Source organism: Oncorhynchus clarkii, chromosome 20 (genome assembly GCF_045791955.1).
Source record: "Oncorhynchus clarkii lewisi isolate Uvic-CL-2024 chromosome 20, UVic_Ocla_1.0, whole genome shotgun sequence".
Classification (NCBI taxonomy): Eukaryota; Metazoa; Chordata; class Actinopteri; order Salmoniformes; family Salmonidae; genus Oncorhynchus; species Oncorhynchus clarkii.
The window spans coordinates 11,759,305-11,782,481 of NC_092166.1; the positions used below are offsets into that span (position 1 = coordinate 11,759,305).

Here is a 23,177-nt window from a genome sequence, read left to right on the forward strand (position 1 = left end):
TCAGACCACATTTCATTGGCAAAGTATTGTTTGTTTATTTCATTCATTCATTGACTAACTATCACACTTGACTCCACCCCTCTGAATTCCGGCCCACCCACCCTACAGACCCTACCAATCCAAGGCCTCACCTCCTGCAGCAGGCTGAGTTTCTCCAGCTCCCACTGGTGGTCCAGGATGAGGCTGTCGCTACGGGGCCTCCACCCAGCCAGGTTCTCCTCTCCACGGACGTACGCCACTGAGGTGTCCAAGACGCGCCTGCGCCGCCGCTGCATGCCTGAGGGGAAAAAATTGTAAAAAGACAGCCATGTCAAATATAGAAACAGAACTATGTTTATATACTGCCTATATACTGCCTACATATACTGCCTATATACTGTCTGTATACTGCCTATATACTGCCTATATACTGTCTGTATACTGCCTATATACTGTCTGTATACTGCCTATATACTGCCTATATATACTGCCTATATACTGTATATATACTGCCTATATACTGTCTGCATACTGCCTATATATACTGTCTATATACTGCCTATATACTGTATATATACACTGCCTATATACTGTATATATACACTGCTTATATATACTCCTTATATACTGCCTATATATTGTCTGTATACTGCCTATATATACTGTCTATATACTGCCTATATACTGTATATATACTGCCTATATTCTGTATATATACACTGCCTATATATACTGCCTATATACTGTCTGTATACTGCCTATATATACTGCTCATATACTGCCCATATACTGCTCATATACTGCACATATACCGTCTATATACTGCCTATATATACTGCCTATATATACTGTCTGTATACTGCCTATATATACTGCCTATATACTGCCTATATACTGTCTGTATACTGCCTATATACTGTCTGTATACTGCCTATATACTGCCTATATATACTGCCTATATACTGTATATATACTGCCTATATACTGTCTGCATACTGCCTATATATACTGTCTATATACTGCCTATATACTGTATATATACACTGCCTATATACTGTATATATACACTGCTTATATATACTCCTTATATACTGCCTATATATTGTCTGTATACTGCCTATATATACTGTATATATACTGCCTATATTCTGTATATATACACTGCCTATATTCTGTATATATACACTGCCTATATATACTGCCTATATACTGTATATATACTGCCTATATACTGTCTGTATACTGCCTATATATACTGCTCATATACTGCCCATATACTGCTCATATACTGCACATATACCGTCTATATACTGCCTATATATACTGCCTATATACTGCCTATATACAGGTATACTGTCTATATACTGTCTAAAATACTGCCTATATACAGATATACTTTCTATATACTGTCTATATACTGCCAGAACACACTGGGGATGTGGGTTGCAGCTCAATCCAGATTTATCTCCAGACAGATTGAACTGTGAAATTGACAGTTGCACACACAAGTTGGATGAAATGCAGCCCAGATACTTGTGTAGAATTAAGCAATAAGGCACTAGGGGGTGTGGTATATGGCCAATATACCACGGCTAACGGCTGTTCCTGGGAACGACGCAACGCAGAGTGCATGGATACAACCCATAGCCATGGTATATTGGTCATAATACCACAAATCTCAGAGGTGCCTTATTGCTATTATAAACTGGTTACCAACGTAATTAGAGCAGTAAAAAATACATGTTTTGTCATACCCAGCCAATCAGCATTCAGTGCTCGAACCACCCAGTTTATAATTGTGTTTATAATCAAGCATTCTGCCATTCCTTTACTCTACCTGGACTTCCGGCATCAGCGACATGGCAGAGACTGACTTCATACACTCCAGTGACACGGTTACTGAGGAAGAGAAGAGAGGACAGAGTTAGTACTGTCAGATTCCACAGAGAGGGCTTGAGGTGGGGCCTACCCACATAGAGATATATAACCTAGAATAATATGGTCTAATTCTATTTCTACGGGCCTAGCTACCTCTCTGAGGGCCTTAGGCAGCCGGTGCTGAAAAGGTTTCTAATGGAGCGAGAGGCAGGGAGCTTGGCGTCACGGGAGTAGAACACCATACAGAAGTCTTTGGTGATCACCGTTGGCTGGGTGCAGTTCTCCATCTGAAAAGAATGGTCCAGAACCAGCATTAAACTCACATCACGTTACATTGTAGTGTACAGGCTAACTCACCACTTCCCCCCCATCAATATAGAGAGCCAACATGGGTGATGTTTCTGGGTTGCAGCGAAGGAAATGTTTACCTCTAGGTAGGCTGAGAGGGTGATGTAGATCTTCTCTCCATAGGGAGTGACGCGGTTCAGAAGGAGGGAGTTGTGCATGGAGCTGTCCCATGCTGCCTCAAACCGGTAAAACGTCCTGTAGGTAAACACAAGGGAAAAAGTTATTGTTTTTTTGTGTCTAGTACAGGAGGCTGGTGGTACCTTAATTGGGGAGGACAGGCACGTGGTAACGGCCAGAGCGGAATTAGTGGAAAGGTATCAACAACATCAAACAAATGGCTTCCGTGCTTTTGATGCCATTCCAATCGCTCCATTCCAGCCATTATTATGAGCCGTCCTCCCCTCAGCAGCCTCCACTGGTGTATAGACGTTGTTTTCAATTTGTCAATGATGAGTGACTGGAAACACGTAGTATGACTTTCCTTCATCGGCATAGATCAGGCAGTATCAAGAGGAAAGGGTATTCAGTTGTGCAAGCCCCTCAAAGACAAGGGGTACTGAAACAAACTCTATACATGGACAGAAACAACAGCTTTGAATTCACTGCTAAGCGTCATGTCAAATGAACATGTCGGGTTAAAAACAACTGCAGAAAAAAGTTAGAAATAAAACAACAAAAAGCAAAGAAACAAAGAGTTGAGAAGCAGAAAGGTTGTATAAAGAGAGGAGAGAAGCAGAAAGGTTGTATAAAGAGAGGAGAGAAGCAGAAAGGTTGTATAAAGAGAGGAGAGAAGCAGAAAGGTTGTATAAAGAGAGGAGAGAAGCAGAAAGGTTGTATAAAGAGAGGAGAGAAGCAGAAAGGTTGTATAAAGAGAGGAGAGAAGCAGAAAGGTTGTATAAAGAGAGGAGAGAAGCAGAAAGGTTGTATAAAGAGAGGAGAGAAGCAGAAAGGTTGTATAAAGAGAGGAGAGAAGCAGAAAGGTTGTATAAAGAGAGGAGAGAAGCAGAGGGGTTGTATAAAGAGAGGAGAGAAGCAGAAAGGTTATATAAAGAGAGGAGAGAAGCAGAAAGGTTATATAAAGAGAGGAGAGAAGGAGAAAGGTTGTGTGTTATACCTATGGTCAACTCCCAGGGAAACACTGCAATACAGCGAAGCACAAAGAAAAGAGAAGAGGGCGAGCGGGTTAAACAAGCAGCTTAGCTCAGGATTTCACAGCAGCAAAGTGACCAAAATATACAGTGTTAATATACAACAAATACAAAGAGAAACATAGAAACATAGACATACTGCAGCAGAACATTATGGACATATTCGATGTTGTTGTGAAAGAGAGAAACAAGCTAAAGCCATTGATTCATAACTACAGTATGTCCAGTATGCACAGTATGCACAGTATGTCCAGTATGCACAGTATGTATAGTATGCACAGCATCCACAGTATGTCCATTATGTCCAGTATATCCAGTATGTACAGTATGCACAGCATGCACAGTATGCCCAGTATGCACAGTATGTCCATTATGTCCAGTATATCCAGTATGTACAGCATGCACAGCATGCACAGCATGTCCAGTATGCACAGTATGCCCAGTATGTCCAGTATATCCAGTATGTACAGTAAAAAGCTGAGAAAGGGGAAAGCATACGTACTTGTCGTCATACGAGGGCCAGACGTAGCCTGCTGACAAGATGTTGAGGGAGAGGATGTTTGGGTCAATGATGGTCTCGTCAGCCTCCGGAGTATTCCGGATACGCCCTGAGAGAGGTCAAAGGTCAAAAGTCAAGAGATGGATGTTTGTGATCCACCCGACACAGCCAGAAGAGGACTGGCTACCACTCAGAGCCTGGTTCCTAGGGAGTTTTTCCTAGCCACAGTGCTTCTACATCTGCATTCTTTGATGTTTGGGGTTTTAGGTTGGGTTTCTATATAGCACCTTGTGACATCTGTTGATGTAAAAAGGCCTCTACAAATACATTTGATTGATCGATTGATGTACTGTAAAGATGGAGCTAGTGGATCTTTATTGTCATTACGCTCTGTTGTCTCCTAATAAAGCATTCTTCCAGCCGTACTCACCCACCACCAGCTCCTTGACCTCCTTCCACTCTACGTCATTTCCTGTCTCGTGTGCTATGGTAACTGTGATCCTCCTCTGGATGCCCTGTGGACAGGTCACCACACAGGAAGTCAACACTGGGCTTTGAATAACTGAGAAATAGATTCAAATCAACTCCCCTCTGAAAATGTTGCAATTCTTTACCTGGTGAAGGAGGAAGGTTCCATGGCAAGGCATGCCACCTCTGTGGTCCACCACTGAAGGGATATAGCTGAGGACAAACACAGAACAAATGTACAACCTATATGAGTAGATTATGATTGTTGTGTCCATTTGATTCCTTGATTTGAACCGGGAAGTAAGGAAATAGTTGTTAAGGTTGCTCACTCTCCATTGGCCTCCAGCTCACAGATCTCAAAGAAGGCCATGAGGTCATATTTGGAGTGACATGGGCCTGCCATGGAGCGGGTCAAGGTGTTTAGCTTGGTGGCCGGCACTGTGAAAGAGAAGGAATGAATCTGGCCTGGTGAACGTTCTGGCACTGTGACAAAACACTTTGCTAAGATAAAGAGAAGGACACAATGCCATGTTTGAACCCTCACCTGGTTTAGACAAGGGCATGACCCTCGGGAATTGCCTCCTAGAAGGTCGAAGGGGACTGTAAAAAAAGTGTGAACTTTTAAAATTGACTATTTTAGCAAGACAGTGAAACGAGATCAATTGAAGAAGAAGAGAACGAGTAGAGTTTTATCACCTGATGAGGTCTTTGCAGAGAGGTGGGAACGGCTGTTTCTGGTAGTGACCAAACACCTCGAAGACGATGGGCTGGGTCTTGATGTACTCCACAAACGACTTGGTGACCTCTACCGTGATCTAATAGACAAATCAAAAGTGAGGTTAGCCATCACTCAATAAGGCCTGTAACAATGGATGATACAAGGAAATACAAAATAAATTGATTAAATAATGGTAATATCATAGAAATGAGACCTATTAGTTGTAATGAAAAAGAACATATTGTTTCTGGTCAGTGCTTACATTTTGTACATGGTAGAATCCCAGAGGAGGTCCCCTGCCTGTGTTCTTCAGTGGCTCAGTGGAGAACGCCTCGTCATGTCGGTGGATGAAGCTGGAAGTAGAAAAACACATTCAATCAATATTAAATATTCCTTAATCATGTACATTGAGTGTATACAAAACAATATACATTAAACTATTGCACTGTAACATTACTAAATACAACTGAGTGTATAAAACATCTTTCCATGACATAGACTGACCAGGTGAAAGCTATGAGCCCTTATTGATGTCACTTGTTAAATCCACTTCAATCAGTGCAGATGAAGGGGAGGAGACCGGTTAAAGAAGGATTTTTAAGCCTTGAGGCAAATGAGACATTCAGTGGGTGAACGGACAAGACAAAATATTTAAGTGCCTTTGAATGGGGTATGGTTGTAGGTGCCAGGCCCACCAGTTTGTGTCAAGAACTGCAACACTGCTGGGTTTTTCACACTCAACAGTTTTCCATATCAAGAATGGTCCACCACCCGAAGGACATCCAGCCATTGGAGTCAACTTGGGCCAGCATCCCTGTGCAACACTTTTGACACCTTGGAGAGTCAACTTGGGCCAGCATCCCTGTGCAACGCTTTTTACACCTTGGAGAGTCAACTTGGGCCAGCATCCCTATGCAACACTTTTGACACCTTGGAGAGTCAACTTGGGCCAGCATCCCTGTGCAACACTTTTGACACCTTGGAGAGTCAACTTGGGCCAGCATCCCTGTGCAACGCTTTTGACACCTTGGAGAGTCAACTTGGGCCAGCATCCCTGTGCAACGCTTTTGACACCTTGGAGAGTCCATGCCGTGACAAATGTAGGCTGTTCTGAGGGCAAAAGGGAAAGTGTTCTTGATATTTTTTACACTCAGTGTATAATATTTACTACTCTCAATATCCTGCATTGATTATGAGCACATTTGATGGAAACTTGTCTTTCACCGTCAGACGAATCTGCCTTAGGAATAACACTAACCCTTAGGAATAACACTAACCCTTAGGAATAACACTAACCCTTAGGAATAACACTAACCCTTAGGAATAACATCAACCCTTAGGAATAACACCAACCCTTAGGAATAACACTAACCCTTAGGAATAACACTAACCCTTAGGAATAACACTAACCCTTAGGAATAACACTAACCCTTAGGAATAACACCAACCCTTAGGAATAACACTAACCTTTAGGAATAACACTAACCCTTAGGAATAACACTAACCTTTAGGAATAACACCAACCCTTAGGAATAACACTAACCCTTAGGAATAACACTAACCCTTAGGAATAACACTAACCCTTAGGAATAACACTAACCCTTAGGAATAACACCAACCCTTAGGAATAACACTAACCTTTAGGAATAACACTAACCCTTAGGAATAACACTAACCTTTAGGAATAACACTAACCCTTAGGAATAACACTAACCCTTAGGAATAACACTAACCCTTAGGAATAACACTAACCCTTAGGAATAACACTAACCTTTAGGAATAACACTAACCCTTAGGAATAACACTAACCCTTAGGAATAACACTAACCCTTAGGAATAACACTAACCCTTAGGAATAACACTAACCTTTAGGAATAACACTAACCCTTAGGAATAACACTAACCCTTAGGAATAACACTAACCCTTAGGAATAACACTAACCCTTAGGAATAACACTAACCTTTAGGAATAACACTAACCCTTAGGAATAACACTAACCCTTAGGAATAACACTAACCCTTAGGAATAACACTAACCCTTATAAACAACACTAACCTTATAAACAACACTAACCCTTAAGAATAACACCAACCCTTAGGAATAACACTAACCATTGGGAATAACACTAACCCTTAAGAATAACACTAACCCTTATAAACAACACTAACCCTTATAAACAACAATAACCTTATAAACAACACTAACCCTTAAGAATAACACCAACCCTCAGGAATAACACTAACCCTTAGGAATAACACTAACCCTTAGGAATAACACTAACCCTTAGGAATAACACTAACCATTGGGAATAACACTAACCCTTAGGAATAATACTAACCCTTAGGAATAACACTAACCCTTAGGAATAATACTAACCCTTAGGAATAACACTAACCCTTAGGAATAACACTAACCCTTAGGAATAATACTAACCCTTAGGAATAACACTAACCCTTAGGAATAATACTAACCCTTAGGAATAACACTAACCCTTAGGAATAACACTAACCTTTAGGAATAACACTAACCCTTAGGAATAACACTAACCCTTAGGAATAACACTAACCCTTAGGAATAACACTAACCCTTAGGAATAACACTAACCCTTAGGAATAACACTAACCCTTAGGAATAACACTAACCCTTAGGAATAACACTAACCTTAAGATTTAAGTTTGTTTAAATCAAGAGAGGATGGGTTGTTTCTGGATAGAGAGAAGTGACAGGCCCTGAATGGCACGGCATTGTCATAGCATAGCTATGAGACAGTTAGAATGCGAGGACTGCCTGAGTTAAAGTACCTGAACCATAGACACTTGTAGTTGTTCCTAAGAAGAGATTTTAGAAACAAATGCCCCCATATGCAACTGAATGGCACGGCATTGTCATAGCATAGCTATGAGACAGTTAGAATGCGAGGACTGCCTGAGTTAAAGTACCTGAACCATAGACACTTGTAGTTGTTCCTAAGAAGAGATTTTAGAAACAAATGCCCCCATATGCAACATCATCATCATCATCATTCAAAATGCTTTTCCTCACTAACATCTTGTCAATTCTCTCTCAAAAACATTGAACCTAAACCTCAAGACACTTCCTGGTCAAATAAAGTCTAAAATACATCAAAAAGTTGGATGGGAGGCACTAACTTGAACTGGCAGAAGATATCGGCATATTCGGCAGAGATGCTGGAGGCTTGCAGCACGGTGACCCTGAAGGTGAAAGTGGATCCGATGCGGAGGTGGGACAGGGCCTTCTCCTGGTTCAGCTCCAGGGGTAGTTCCAGACCCAGAACCCCCTTCAACGGGCTCTGAGGGGCCTCCGGAGTGGCTGTGACGGGGGACAAGTCTGGGGTCATAGTGAGGACATGTTGACCTTTCAGTTAACATTTCATTGACATATTATGGTTTATTTGGATAGGAAGCGATACGAAACACATCGACACATTGAATAAACAATTATCCAATGCATTACACCCTAGATAATGCATTACACCCTAGATAATGCATTACACCCTAGATAATGCATTACACCCTAGATAATGCATTACACCCTAAATAATGCATTACACCCTAGAATGTGTTACAATGCATTACACCCTAGAATGTGTTACAATGCATTACACCCTAGATAGGCTTACATAAATGTCTTCTCTAAACATATTTGTGCAGATAATGTCTGAGGAACACAATGGGATTAAGTCGTTGACTTTGTTTGTCATCCTCAATGATTTGTAGTGTGGGCGCTGCCATTGTACACCACTGAATATCTATTTATAGTAGAAAGGGAGGGGGCCTAACGTTGAGACCACACTTGTAATTCCAACAGAACTTCCATAACACATTATATTAAAGAGAAATCAGGTGTGATGATGATGAAGATGATGACTAAGATGCCCTCACCAGCACAGGTGTTGTTGTTGACCTCGTCAGGGTCAGCTCCTATGTCAGAGGTCTGTCCCTCCCCCTCAACAAAGCGGAGCTCCTCTTGGGAGGTGTTAGAGTGAGACATGCTGCCAGAACACGACTCTGTCTGGAACTGACCAGACAAACACTTGATATGATATATATTATAACCCTTTTAGATAATGATACTGCATTGTTTTAGAAACAGCATGCAGACAGTGGCTTGGCAAGTACTCCAGTTTTTATATCATCTCTTACTGATTCTACCTTCTCAAACTGTTGGTCCTCAAAGGAGATCTTGGCAGTTCCTGACTGTCTGACACCAGAGCCGTAGTCAGGGGCTTCTTCATCAGCTGGGGAGAGAAGACAGCTGGTTGGTTACGACTCCAAACACTCAACAAATACTAGAAGCATCCATAAACAAACTGTAATAGCTGTTGTATCACTCTGTCTTTCTCAGTTTCACAAGAGTCAACTCTCTGTACCTGAGATGGCCTGCACTGCCACCCTGAGGAAGCCCTTCACCTCTCCCTTCTCACTGACGATGGCCACACGGTGCACCAGGGGCACGGGGTACAGCAGGTTACTCAGGTACACAAAGGCCCTGCGGACGGGGACAGAGAAGGAGAGGGGGAGCAGGAACAGACACAGGGAAATCATTTCAGAGCGTCATAGAATCTTGAGGTGGTCTCTAGTGGGGCAAGTCTACAAGCCCGGGCCCTGTTCAAATATTTTTCACGTGTATCCTCCCCTCTGTATCTTATTGGATCTGTTTCCATCCTTTTGCTCTCATAATGAAAACACTGGCTGCTTAGTGATTACCTCAAGGAAGTAAGGGAAAGACGGCTACATTTGAAAAGAGCAGGGCCTGGGTCCATGACTGACCTGCCCACCAGACGGAACCATGGGAAGCGGTCATAGAAGGGGTCTCCCCCGGTCAGGGCCTGGTCACAGTCCTCCACAGTGCTGCTGGGCACCTCCGCCGCACGGTCGTACATCTCCCTCATCAGGTCCAGCCTCTGCCTACAGGGGGCAGAACAGTCAACACACAGTCAGCACAGATTACCTCAAACCAACCGACACTGTAAAGTAGACGCTGGGCAACGTAAACCCATATAGTCCTACATACCAGAGCTATGTGCAAAATAAACTCCCACGATCCCCCACCACATGCCTGAGTTTCTCCAGGGTCCAGTAGTGTGTGGCCCCATTCTTCTGGTCCTGGATGTCCACTGCTACGATGGTGCGGGGGAAGGGCTGTCTCTCCCTCTCCTTGGTCACGCTGGGGGGCAGCAGGTCCGGGGGCAGTGGGGAGTACAGAGTGTCGGTCAGCAGCACAAACTGGAACTGGACCTGCAAAGGAGAGAGTGGATCATTTTAAAATTTTAGCACATTAGCAACAAAATAGTTTTGTTTTAGAATGTTGATGTCAAATCTCATTTCACTGACAATTGGAAAGGTTGAATGACTACGCAAGTTTTTTTTGTTGCACGTTGAATGGATTTACAGTTTCTTAAGACAGTTAACATTTTTACATTTGAGTCATTTAGCAGATGCTCTTATCGAGAGCGACTTGCAGCAGTGAGTACATAATTGTTTTATTTTGTTCATACTAAGAACAGTACCCGTCTGATTCTGTGCACACATTTAGTAGATTGACTGAACTGATTAACAACACAGTTTCATTTTACAGATAGCTGACAGTTTCACTATTCAATCTTTGTTCTACTTTATAGATATAACGTACAGTGAGCTCCAAAAGGTATTGGGACAGTGACGCGTTTGTTGTTGTTTTGGCTCTGTACTCCAGCACTTTGGATTGGAAATGATACTTTGTGCCCAATAGAAATTAATGGTAAATAATGTATTGTGTCATTATGGAGTCAAAACAACAACAAATGTGTCACTGTCCCAATCATTTTGGAGCTCACTGTATATTTTATTTTACCTTTATTTAACTAGGCAAGTCAGTTAAGAACGAATTGTTATTTTCAATGACGGCCTAGGAACAGTGGGTTAACTGCCTTGTTCAGGGGCTCGGGGATTTGAGCTCAGGGATTTGATCTTGGAACCTTTCGGTTACTAGTCCAACGCTCTAACCACTAGGCTACCTGCCGCCCCAAAATATAATGACAGTGTACCTACCTTCTTCTTGAGCTCCACACTGATGGCGTTGGCTTCCTTGAGGAAGATGGCGTTTCCCCACAGCAGGTCCCTGAGGGAGGTAAACTGGTAGAAACGCCACTTACGGAATGCCCACAGTGCAAGCTCCGTCTCACACTTGGTCCATGGAACTATGGGAAAAACTTCAAACATTCCATCATTCTAAAAATATTCCATTGCCTGGCCTCAGCAACGGGCATCTTATTTCAAAACGATTGTAACATTTTGAAAAAGGGTGGTCTAGGTGGATAACTGTCAATCACTGTCTCACCTTCCTCCTCAGGCTCCTCCTCTTCCTCTGGGGGCTCCAGGCAACGGGAGTTTCTGTCCACTTGTTTCTGCAGGGCCTCCAGTTTACTCTCATAGTCCTAGGAGAGACCATGGTACAAACACATCAAATCACATGACAGAATATAGTGCATATATCTCATACGTATTTCAAAAAATCTCTTAGTGGCCTGTCTTACCAGTCTCTGCTGTTCCAGAAGGTTACTGGCCTCCTCTCGTTCTCTGCGGTACTGATCTTCTAACTCTTGAAGCCTGCAGACAAAACGATCACAAATCAGTTTTAAGCTATATAAAAGGATGATAGTTCATTACAGTTGGTGCTTTGCCAAAGGTAGCCCATCTGTTATTGTACCTCGACTCCATCTCCTGCTTCATGTCGATGCCCTGTTTCTCCAGCAGCTCTCTCTGGGCGAAGGCCCAGTCCACTGGCTCCACGGGGGTCTCAGCGAAGGGCGTCCTCTCCCGCTCCTGCCGCGCCTGCTCCGGGTCATTGAAGCGGAACACATGGCTCTTCCCCATGATAATGCGGTTCCCTGGGGTCAGGAGTCAAAGGTCAATCTGAGGTCAACCGCATCATGCATCAGTTGTTTCATCCATTTTTACCTATTGATGTTTTTCTAACCCTGGAGTGTTCACCTGTGATGATTCTTAGTTTATTTGTAGATGTTGTATATGGAAGCTGATTCATGCCAAAACAAATAAAACATTTTGAAATAAAATCCTTACAGAGTTTTTCAGTATGTTTTACGTGTGTGGTATATATGTTTCCCACGCTCAGTGGAAGACGCTGAGGGGTTCAAGACTTACCTGAGCGAAGCAGAGTAGGCATGGTCACCAGTTTCCCGTTGACATAGATCTCCGCCCCCTCGCAGGGCTCCAGGAAGACGTTCCCTGTGTCATCATCATCAACAGACAAGAACCACCGGGGATGGTGAACATTTGACCATTCTACTGACTCTCTTGCACTGGTTCTGTGCACACTCACTAGACTCTACCCACACACTCACTAGACTCTACCCACACACTCACTAGACTCTACTGTCTGCTGTGATTTCACTACTATAACTAAAGTCTAGAACCTCACTAGTCCACATCTCTATAGTCTAGAACCTCAGTAGTCCACATCTCTATAGTCTAGAACCTCAGATAGTCCATGTCTCTATAGTCTAGAACCTCACTAGCCCACATCTCTATGGTCTAGAAACTCAGTAGTCCACGTCTCTATAGTCTAGAACCTCAGATAGTCCACGTCTCTATAGTTTAGAACTTCACTAGTCCACGTCGCTATAGTCTAGAACTTCATTAGTCCACGTCTCTATAGTCTAAAACCTCACTAGTCCACGTCTCTAGTCTAGAACCTCACTAGTCCAAATCTCTATAGTCTAAAACCTCACTAGTCCACATCTCTATAGTCTAGAACCTCAGTAGTCCACATCTATATAGTCTAGAACCTCACTAGTCCATTTCTCTATAGTCTAGAACCTCAATAGTCTACGTCTCTATAGTATAGAACCTCACTAGTCCACATCTCTATAGTCTATAACCCAGTCATCCTAATCTAGTGTCACGCCCTGACCTTAGAGAGCCTTTTTATTTCTCTATTGGTTAGGTCGGGGTGTGATTTGGGTGGGCATTCTAGTTTTTCTATTTCTTTGTTGGTTGGGTATGGTTCCCAATCAGAGGCAGCTGTCTATCGTTGTCTCTGATTGGGGATCATACTTAGGTAGCCTTTTTTCCCCCTTTAGTTGTGGGATCTTGTTTTTGCATAGTTGCTGTCTAGCCCTGCAGAACTTTAAGTTCAGTTTTGTATTTTGTTGTTTTGTCGGAGTTCAGTATTAAAAATCATGAACACTTTCCACTCTGCGCTTTGTTCTCATTCATCTAACGACAAACTAGTCTATTAGCCAGTCATCCTAATCTATAACACCAGTCTTCCTATAGTCTATAACCCAGTCATCCTAATCTATAACACCAGTCTTCCTATAGTCTATAACACCAGTCATCCTAATCTATAACACCAGTCTTCCTATAGTCTATAACCCAGTCATCCTAATCTATAGTCTATAACCCAGTCATCCTAATCTATAGTCTATAACACCAGTCTTCCTATAGTCTATAACCCAGTCATCCTAATCTATAAATCCAGTCTTCCTATAGTCTATAACACCAGTCATCCTAATCTATAGTCTATAACACCAATCATCCTAATCTATAGTCTATAACCCAGTCATCCTAATCTATAGTCTATAACACCAGTCTTCCTAATCTATAACACCAGTCATCCTAATCTATAACACCAGTCTTCCTATAGTCTATAACACCAGTCATCCTAATCTATAGTCTATAACCCAGTTTTCCTAATCTATAGTCTATAACCCAGTCATCCTAATCTATAGTCTATAACACCAGTCATCCTAATCTATAGTCTATAACCCAGTTTTCCTAATCTATAGTCTATAACCCAGTTTTCCTAATCTATAGTCTATAACACCAGTCATCCTAATCTATAGTCTATAACACCAGTCATCCTAATCTATAGTCTATAACCCAGTCATCCTAATCTATAGTCTATAACCCAGTCATCCTAATCTATAGTCTATAACCCAGTCATCCTAATCTATAGTCTATAACCCAGTCATCCTAATCTATAGTCTATAACCCAGTCATCCTAATCTATAGTCTATAACACCAGTCATCCTAATCTATAGTCTATAACACCAGTCATCCTAATCTATAGTCTATAACACCAGTCATCCTAATCTATAGTCTATAACCCAGTCATCCTAATCTATAGTCTATAACCCAGTCATCCTAATCTATAGTCTATAACCCAGTCATCCTAATCTATAGTCTATAACCCAGTCATCCTAATCTATAGTCTATAACCCAGTCATCCTAATCTATAGTCTATAACACCAGTCATCCTAATCTATAGTCTATAACCCAGTCATCCTAATCTATAGTCTATAACCCAGTCATCCTAATCTATAGTCTATAACCCAGTCATCCTAATCTATAGTCTATAACATCAGTCATCCTAATTAATAGTCTATTAGCCAGTCATCTTAATCTATAGTCTATAACCCAGTCATATTACTCTATGGTCTATAACACCAGTCTCACTAGTCCCAGTCTCTACAGAGTCTCTATAACCTCTGGTGCACTCAGGCATAATCTGCCAGTTATTTGTCCCATAGAAATATAACTAATAGAACTAGAATGGTTCGTCCACAGTTGGTCAATTCAGTCTCACCTTCTCCCCCGGGGCCTGTGGTGCTGCTGAAGGTGCAGTGCTCGTCCTGGATAAAATGGCCGCTGAGCACGATGTCCTGGCGACTTCTGGCGTCCTCACGACCCACCCTGAGGGAAAGATACAGAGGACATGGAGTCTAGAGTGATTTGCTGTACGCAGATGTATTTCTTGTAAGAAAGCTATTTCAGTCTTCACATTCGGAAGATGATAAAATATCCTCGTCCACTTAACAGGACCACTCATCACCTTTTGATATTCCAGGTAGTAATCTTAAACAGCTGACCCCCCCTACTCCGAATCCATATATACTGTACTACAGGACTGTTGGCCACCTCAGTCCAAAATAGTTCTCAATGAAAAGTGCACATTTCCTGCAGGTGAAAGAAAGCAGTCGTTCTTACTTGGTGGTCCCATCTTTGATGTAGTAGAGTAAGCACTCAGACATCAACGGGTCCTCGTTTAGGTTCACCAGGTGAGGGGTCTGAAAGAAAGACATGAACATTAGGACTTGTGTATAAATGTTGTTGACAGGGGTTGTTGTAGCATGATGGGGGGAAAAAATGATTATGTACAGAGCATTATGGGTACTGTAGTGGATATCATTACAGTTGTGATAGGGGTGTGCTGTAGTTTTGAGGTTCTGACCTTCTTGGGGGAGAACACGCCCACGGTGCCTCCATCTTCTCTCATGGCCACACCCATTTCAGCCAGTAGGGCTTCCCTACAGATAACAGAGAGCCATGTTTTTTGGGGATTAGGGTTTGGGTTAGTTATAACGGTTATTTAAGACAGAGGGACTCAGATGAGGATAATGGTTCAATCCGTCTAACACACCTCTGCATCCGGATATCTTCAGTACGGCGCAGCTTCTCCTCCCATGTTTCATTGAGCTCTGCAATGATTTTCTCTGTTTCCTAGGGTGGAAATAATGACAAATGTCTAAATTGGTATGGTACACACATGGTATTACTAAGCATTGTGGTTAGCCTCCCTCACCGTTGCCATCTCTCTCTAATTTTCCTCTTCTCCTTTCTATCTCCATCTGTCCCCAGCCGTCTCTCTCTCCCCACCGCCTTCCTCTCCTCCTCTCTCTCCCCTTCCCACCCTGTCTCTTTCTCCTTCAATCCCTTTAGCTCACACAGTCACTTACTCACTCCCCCACTACCTCTCATTTCACCCTACCTCCCTCCTCCCTACCTTGAGTCTCTCTATGGCCTCCTCGGAGGCGGGGCTGAAGATGCGGTCGTGCAGGTTTGCCATGGAGCCCGCGCGGCTGGACAGAGCAGAGAGTGAGGGGGAGGGGCTCATCCCAGTCATGGCATTGGTCACTGTGGATAGATCACCCATTTGATTGACAGCCTGGCGTTTATTGACAAAGTTGTTGTAATCACACAAGTCTGCCAGAAGAAGAGCGGGAGTGTGTGGGGGAGAGAGGGAGAGAGAGGGAGCAGACAGCAGGAAGGTGAGGAAGAGGAGACATCGGGGTGGAGAGAAAAACAGAGAGATGGACATATGGAGGAAAGGGAAGAGCAACAAAAAGAAGAAGAGAGCTCAAAAGATGGATTGTAGAAGCAGACAGGTGCTTACCAAAGCCACTGCAGAGAGAGCGAGAAAAGAGCAACTTAAACTGACAGAATATGTTAAGCATACAATAAGTTAGAGCCAATGCATTTCTCTGACATTCATATGCGAAATACATTAAATACCAAGCTAAAAACAAGCAATGTTATATGAAGACCAGCCAATATATAGGGCAGCCTAGAAGAAATGTCTTTTACTTCTTACTTGCAGTATAATCTCCAGGCTGAAAGGCTGTGAAAGCATTATTGAATTAAATTCAATGCAATTCCAAAAAACGTTATTCATCCGCTAGGGACAATTATGCCGGGCAAGCAGTGTGAATTAGAAGGCAGCTGAGCTCTAGAGACCCAACCAGAGCCCACATTAAGAATCTGGCATATCAAAGCTCCTCTTCAGAAGCAGAGCATCCAATCAGCTAGCTACACACCCAGAGAACCGGTGTAACCAAGGCTGCATGCATCCCAACAGTCTAAAATGGCTTCCTCCCCTCGTCTCCTCTTCTTGATATACACTGATCTGAAAGGACTGGACAGGTGGACAAGTCTGTTCCCTAAGAGGAGTCCACCATCTTGCGTTCACCTATCCCATGTTTGCAGATCAGTGCAGATAAACGAGGGAAATGAGAACATGGAAAGTACTATGAGAGCAGTTTCTTGTCTACAGGGTCTGCTGGTCTCATGTAAAACCTTTCTATAGGTTTTAGATGAGTTTTGGTTCAGAGTCCTGTCATAGCTCTGGGGTATAAGGACTTTAGTGTCATAAGAGTTTGAGCTTTATTGTCAAGTTAGCTGCAAAAGCGTGAGGTTGCCAGAATATACACACTTTTCAAACCAGCTATCACAGGACCAGGACATCGATATGCTGAGAGGAGAGGGGAGAGAGAAGAGTGTGTGTGAGACACTCATCCTGTGTGTGTGTGTGTGTGTGTGTGTGTGTGTGTGTGTGTGTGTGTGTGTGTGTGTGTGTGTGTGTGTGTGTGTGTGTGTGTGTGTGAATGTACTCACTGTCTATGATATCTCCCAGACCCTGAGCAAAGAGGAGGTCCTTGAGGCGACACACCTCCTCCTTCAACTCACGCACCAGACGGTTGTTGGGGTCCTCGTTGATAACAGCGTTACAGCGGATCTGCTTAGCGCGGTCTGCATACCTGAGAGAATGAAAACCATTAAAGGGGACGTTTACCCCAAAATCTCAATTCTACTTTGTTCATAATTACATTGAAAGTGAAAACATGGGAGCCTTCAAGGTATCCTTACTTGAAGCTCCTGTATTACGTTCTGGTTTAGTCTCATAATGCATTGTCATTACACTTCACAAATGATGACAGTGATAGTGAAGTACTATAGGGTCATCCAATGACTACTATGTTTTTAACAGGAGAATGTTACCTCAGAGCTGGGTTCTTACCTGAGGGTGCTCAGGGTCTCGTCATAGTTGATGTCAGCAGGGCTGAGGGCTGCCACCATGGCGGTGCGAGAGTTACCTCCTAATGGACAGAAAGGGGAAAACAGATGAATTCTGGATGAGGGCGAGAGGAGGAAGGATTATTTAAAGGGAATCTGCAGAGGAATTAAACAAAAGAGTAAACAGTGATGAGGACGCTACAATTATCGTAGTCGGCAGGACCTGGGCTACTAGGTGGAAAGTACGTACCCAGGTTCTCTCTCAGTAGCCAGGTCAGCACTGAGTCTCTGTATGGGATATGGCTCTCCACCTTCTTCTTCTTCTTGTTCTGTTAACAGATAATCTTCCCAATTAGAATACTGCTTAAATAGAAGTGCATTTACATGTTGACAAATGTAGGAATACATATAAGAAGAAATGTTTGTTAATCATCCATCTCTTAATAACATTTCCCCAAATATTTTCTCATGACAGAAATTGAATAAGTAATTGAAATGGTGTACCTTATTTGGTGCGGAGTCCTAGAAAGATAAGAAGTTGACAGTATTGAATTAATAGACAGTCTTACCAAGTTGCTTAAATTACCATACAGACAACGAGTTGTGTACAGAAGAGTAAGGACTCTAACCACTTCAGCTAAAGCAGAGATGACTTTTCCCAGTGTGGTTAGAGATTTGTTGATATTTGCTCCTTCCTGAAAAGGAACAGATGGGGCAAAGTTAATCAATCGAGAAGCATTGCTTGGGACGCAAAAACTACAATCTCCACAATCTCGAGACACAGAGCCTAGATGCTTTGTAAAATGCATAGACGTGTCAACTAGAAATGTTAACTCAAAACTTTGAGGAATTCATACATCGACATCACTGGGGGATCAAATTCAGCCCATAAAGTAGACCCAAAAAAGACCTTCTCACCTTCAGCCTGGTTCCTTTGGCTCCTGTAGAGTCAGCTCTCTCACTCCCAGCCAGATCCACCAGGCTGATCTTGCTCACCTGCAACAAGAAACCACTCTGGTGTCATCATTTATTTTGGCATGAATCTGCTTCCGTACTCTGTATTGTAAAGGGAAAATGTCCAGATTCCAAATACACAGCGGCAGCCCCAATAAACGCTCTTTGAGGGCTTATCTGTAATGAGCATTGAGTAGTGTTATCATAAAATGATAACACTGTGGATGTCCAGATAACATGGCAATAGATCTCAACTATAAAAGTGTAAACCATACATATTGGTCATTAACTCTTTGGCCTCAAACCATTGCAGAAGCTTGAACAGGAGGTTGAACCTGGTCATTAAGTTGTTGTAAGCCTGTACCGTACCTTCTCAGACGTGTTCTCTGAATCCATGTCGTGTTTCTTCTGAGTGAAGATGATGTTGAAGACAGCGTGAGAGCGGCTGCTGGTCTCGTTCATGTTGGTGGCTGCCACCGTCCTGAAGGAAGAGAGAATTTAACCTTATTACATCCATTCATCCCTCCCTCTTTCATCCACCATCCACCCTTCCAACCCATCCATCTATCATCCACCATCCACCCTTCCAACCCATCCATCTATCATCCATCCATCCATCCCTCCCTCTTTCATCCACCCGCCCACCCATCCATCTATCATCCATCCATCCATCATCCATCCATCCATCCACTGAAAGTCTCATTTACCTGGCCTTGTTGCCAGACTCCATCAGGTCCTGGATGTCGTTGTAGGAGGTGACGGCCAGTTTCGACAGGTCCTCCACGTAGGGCCCCATCAGGGGGTGCTCTCTTACACGCAGGTTCCCTTTGTTCTTTGGGTTCAGCAGGTCACGCACACGCTCACAGTAGATCTCCATGTAGCTCACCTGTGGAGGTCGTCAATACTCTATAGAAGTGCCAATCAAACCAACTAAGTGCCAATCAAACATCTATTGAGAACTTGGGATACAAAATACTCTCTTATCAGAACTCTTATCTTATGTTTGCATTATGACAATACTGTGTCCTCCCCATTGTTTTTACATATCCCTTGTCTTGGGGTTAAGCACCCTAATGTGGATTTGCCATTTCATGACTGTCAACAATTAGTTATGGTGGATTCTATATAGATTTAACAGAGCTATTCATATCCCCCTGGAGTTAAAGTAAAGTTTCCCTCATGTTGAGTGTTATATCGTATTTGTGCATCTCTGAGTGCTGTTCTAACAATTTCCAGGGTAATTTCATGTTTTCATGTGTATCTGATGTATTGGCGTTCAAACAGGCAGAAAGCAGGCCGGTATGATGAAGCACCGTGATAAAGTCACTCTCACTATTCTGGAAGTTAATAGGAATACGACTTTAAGATCGCGAAAACCTCTATCATACATCAGATTTAAATCCTGGCCGATGTCATAACTCGGGAGGATGGCGTCTCTCGAATGAGCCATTGATCTTATGTTTGCATTTTGTTTTGCATCTATCTTATTCCTACCCCGAGAAATGGTCCATTTAACGGAGGGTCTAGCACATTTTTCCAATTTGTCTGCCTCTTTAGTCCAGGATGCATTGCATGGTGCCGTTGCTAGATATATTATAGAAAGGAGCAATGCATTGTGGATTTTGTAGTCGACTTGAGCTGAAACAGATTTCCACAACGATTTTCCATGTTGCTACCAACCTCATTATAAACGCCAAAACGTTAACACTTTAAAATCCCTAACCTACTATGGCGTAGGCCTCTCTTGTATTCAAGCTTACTCTAAAAACAGTAGAGGGTCGGGAGCACTCACCTCTACGGAGTAGGACAAGCTGTTGTCGGTATTGCTGTCACTGATCTTGGTGAAGAGGTCCTCACACAGCTAGCAGAGAAGAAAGCATGGAGGGTTATTTGTTGTTATTATTATTGTTGTTGTTTGTATTTATTAAGGATCCCCATTAGCTGCTGCACTCTTCCTGGGGTCCAGGAACATTAAGGCAGTTATATACCATTTTAAATATTACATGACATTATATGTTATAACACTTTCACAACCCATTAAGTGTGTTCCCTCAGGCCACTAATCTACTATCACATATCTACAAAATTCATGTGTATGTGTAGAGTGAGTGTCTTCTCATGTGTATGTGTGTCTGTACCTGTGTGTTTGTGTCTGTGCCTGTGTTTGTGTCTGTACCTGTGTGTTTGTGTCTCTTCACAGTCCCCGCTGTTCCATAAGGTGTATTTTTATCTGTTTTTTTTAATCTGATGTGGAATAGAGTTCCATGTAGTCATGGCTCTATGTAGTACTGTGGAATAGAGTTCCATATAGTCATGGCTCTATGTAGTACTGTGGAATAGAGTTCCATATAGTCATGGCTCTATGTAGTACTGTGGAATAGAGTTCCATGTAGTCATGGCTCTATGTAGTACTGTGGAATAGAGTTCCATGTAGCCATGGCTCTATGTAGTACTGAGCGCCTCCCATAGTCTGTTCTAGACTTGGGGACTGTGAAGAGACTTCTGTTGGTATGTATTGTGGTGTATGATCAGGTGTCTGAGCTGTGTGCTCGTAGTTTAAACAGACACCTCGGTGCATTCAGCATGTCAACACAAGTAGTGATGAAGTCAATCTCTCCTCCACTTTGAGCCATGAGAGATTTACATGCAAATGATTAATGTCAGCTCTCCGTGTACATTTAAGGGACAGCCGTGCTGCCCTGTTCTGAGCCAATTGTCATTTTCCGAGGTCCCTCTTTGTGGCACCTGACCACATGATTGAACAGTAGTCCAGGTGTGACAAAACTAGGGCCTGTAGGACCTGCCTTGTTGATAGTGTTGTTAAAAAGGCAGAGCAGCACTTAATTATGGACGGACTTCTCCCCATCTTAGCTACTGTTGTATCAACATGTTTTGACCATGACAGTTTATAATCCAGGGTTACTCCAAGCAGTTATCTCAACTTGCTCAAATTGCACATGATTTATTACAAGATTTAGTTGAGGTTTAGAGTTTAGTGAATGATTTGTAGGAGCAACCATACAGAACACACTTTCTAGTAGGTTTAGATTGAAAATATGGCAAATAGGAGTGGCAAAATTGCCCACTATTATCCTCAGTCATTTCCATTAAATCAGACCTCAGTGGCTTGTCATTGTTGATAGACAACAATATTGTTTTTAATGGGTGCATGCTTATTAGTAACTGGAATAAGCAATTTCATAAATGTGTCAAGTGCAGCGTATGGTTGCTCCTCATTGCACACCACAGATCAAAAAATATTATTTAAATCAACAACATAGGAATCAATACAAAACGTATTGTATGACCTCTTATACACTATATTAGGGCCAGCCTTTGGAACTTTGGTTTTCCTTGATATGGTTACTAAAAAACAAATTGTATTTGTCACGAGCTCCGTATACAACAGGTGTAGTAGACCTTACAGTGAAATGCTTACTTACAAGCCATAAACCAACAATGCAGATCAAGAAATTGTAACGGCTTTCCTCCTCTTCGTCTGAGGAGGAGTAGGAGAGATCGGACCAATGCGCAGCGTGGTACGTGTTCATTATGTTTATTTTCCTGAACACCAAAATACAAAATAACGAAGTGAAGAAACAAAAACCGAAACAGTACCGTGTGGAACATATACTGACACGGAAAATAATCACCCACAACTCAAAAGTGAAACCAGGCTACCTAAGTATGGTTCTCAATCAGGAACAACGATTGACAGCTGCCTCTGATTGAGAACCATACCAGGCCAAACACAGAAATCCCAAATCATAGAAAAAGGAACATAGACAACCCACCCAACTCACGCCCTGACCATACTAATCAAAGACATAACAAAATAACTAAGGTCAGAACGTGACAGAAATATAGTTAAGAAAATATTTAGTAAATAAACTAAAGTAACAAATAAAAAGTAACACAATAAAATTACATAACAATAACGAGGCTATATACATGGGGTACCGGTACCGAGTCAATGTGCGGGGGTACAGGTTAGTCGAGGTAGTTTGGGGTAAAGTGTAGTTTGGGGTAAAGTGACTATGCATAGATAATAAACCTTGAGTAGCAGCAGGAAGCTTGGTCCCAGTGATGTATTGGGTCGTACGCACTTCCCTCTGTAGCGCCTTACGGTCGGATGCCGAGCAGCTGCCATACCAGGCGGTGATGCAACCGGTAAGGATGCTCTCGATGGTGCAGCAGTATAACTTTTTGAGGATCTGAGGACCTATGCCAAATCTTTTCAGTCTCCTGAGGGGGAAAAGGTGTTGTCGTGCCCTCTTCACAACTGTCTTGGTGTGTTTGGACCATGATAGTTTGTTGGTAATGTGGACACCAAATAATTTGAAACTCTCGACACGCTCCACTACAGCCCTGTCGATGTTAATGGGGGCCTGTTTGGCTCACCTTTTCCTGTAGTCCACGATAATCTCCTTTGTCTTGCTCACATTGAGGGAGAGGTTGTCCTGGAAACACTCTGCCAGGTCTCTGACCTCCTCCCTATAGGCTGTCTCATCGTTGTTGGTGATCAAGCCTTCCTGGCTAAATTCCCAATCTGGCCCTCAAACCATCACGGTCACCTAATAATCCCCAGTTT

General features: G+C 42.7%; 1 protein-coding gene across 5 annotated transcripts in view; it reads right to left on the minus strand.

The window, feature by feature from the left end:
- LOC139375895 (kinesin-like protein KIF1A) overlaps positions 1 to 23,177 on the minus strand; it is a 42,664-nt gene that overhangs the window by 9,507 nt on the left and 9,980 nt on the right. Inside the window, exons 4-41 of one of the 5 annotated variants that reach the window (XM_071117848.1) lie at positions 20,379 to 20,447; positions 19,294 to 19,472; positions 18,956 to 19,067; positions 18,551 to 18,628; positions 18,262 to 18,327; positions 18,137 to 18,154; positions 17,883 to 17,961; positions 17,637 to 17,715; positions 17,234 to 17,376; positions 17,052 to 17,090; positions 15,846 to 15,976; positions 15,483 to 15,562; positions 15,294 to 15,369; positions 15,050 to 15,129; positions 14,649 to 14,755; positions 12,203 to 12,286; positions 11,748 to 11,928; positions 11,575 to 11,647; positions 11,379 to 11,475; positions 11,090 to 11,238; positions 10,115 to 10,297; positions 9,830 to 9,963; positions 9,430 to 9,548; positions 9,212 to 9,297; positions 8,942 to 9,077; positions 8,189 to 8,369; positions 5,301 to 5,391; positions 5,017 to 5,135; positions 4,865 to 4,920; positions 4,650 to 4,758; positions 4,467 to 4,533; positions 4,283 to 4,367; positions 3,856 to 3,961; positions 3,320 to 3,343; positions 2,286 to 2,400; positions 2,011 to 2,144; positions 1,817 to 1,878; positions 132 to 277 (exon numbers count right to left, since the gene is read on the minus strand). In XM_071117848.1, coding sequence (XP_070973949.1) covers positions 132 to 277; positions 1,817 to 1,878; positions 2,011 to 2,144; positions 2,286 to 2,400; positions 3,320 to 3,343; positions 3,856 to 3,961; positions 4,283 to 4,367; positions 4,467 to 4,533; positions 4,650 to 4,758; positions 4,865 to 4,920; positions 5,017 to 5,135; positions 5,301 to 5,391; positions 8,189 to 8,369; positions 8,942 to 9,077; positions 9,212 to 9,297; positions 9,430 to 9,548; positions 9,830 to 9,963; positions 10,115 to 10,297; positions 11,090 to 11,238; positions 11,379 to 11,475; positions 11,575 to 11,647; positions 11,748 to 11,928; positions 12,203 to 12,286; positions 14,649 to 14,755; positions 15,050 to 15,129; positions 15,294 to 15,369; positions 15,483 to 15,562; positions 15,846 to 15,976; positions 17,052 to 17,090; positions 17,234 to 17,376; positions 17,637 to 17,715; positions 17,883 to 17,961; positions 18,137 to 18,154; positions 18,262 to 18,327; positions 18,551 to 18,628; positions 18,956 to 19,067; positions 19,294 to 19,472; positions 20,379 to 20,447 — 3,873 coding nt within the window. Of the gene's footprint in view, positions 1 to 131; positions 278 to 1,816; positions 1,879 to 2,010; positions 2,145 to 2,285; positions 2,401 to 3,319; positions 3,344 to 3,855; positions 3,962 to 4,282; positions 4,368 to 4,466; positions 4,534 to 4,649; positions 4,759 to 4,864; positions 4,939 to 5,016; positions 5,136 to 5,300; positions 5,392 to 8,188; positions 8,388 to 8,941; positions 9,078 to 9,202; positions 9,298 to 9,429; positions 9,549 to 9,829; positions 9,964 to 10,114; positions 10,298 to 11,089; positions 11,239 to 11,378; positions 11,476 to 11,574; positions 11,648 to 11,747; positions 11,929 to 12,202; positions 12,287 to 14,648; positions 14,756 to 15,049; positions 15,130 to 15,293; positions 15,370 to 15,482; positions 15,563 to 15,845; positions 16,046 to 17,051; positions 17,091 to 17,233; positions 17,377 to 17,636; positions 17,716 to 17,882; positions 17,962 to 18,136; positions 18,155 to 18,261; positions 18,328 to 18,550; positions 18,629 to 18,955; positions 19,068 to 19,293; positions 19,473 to 20,378; positions 20,448 to 23,177 lie in introns of all 5 variants that reach the window. The other 4 variants (XM_071117845.1, XM_071117843.1, XM_071117844.1 and 1 more) reach the window with 4 other exon arrangements.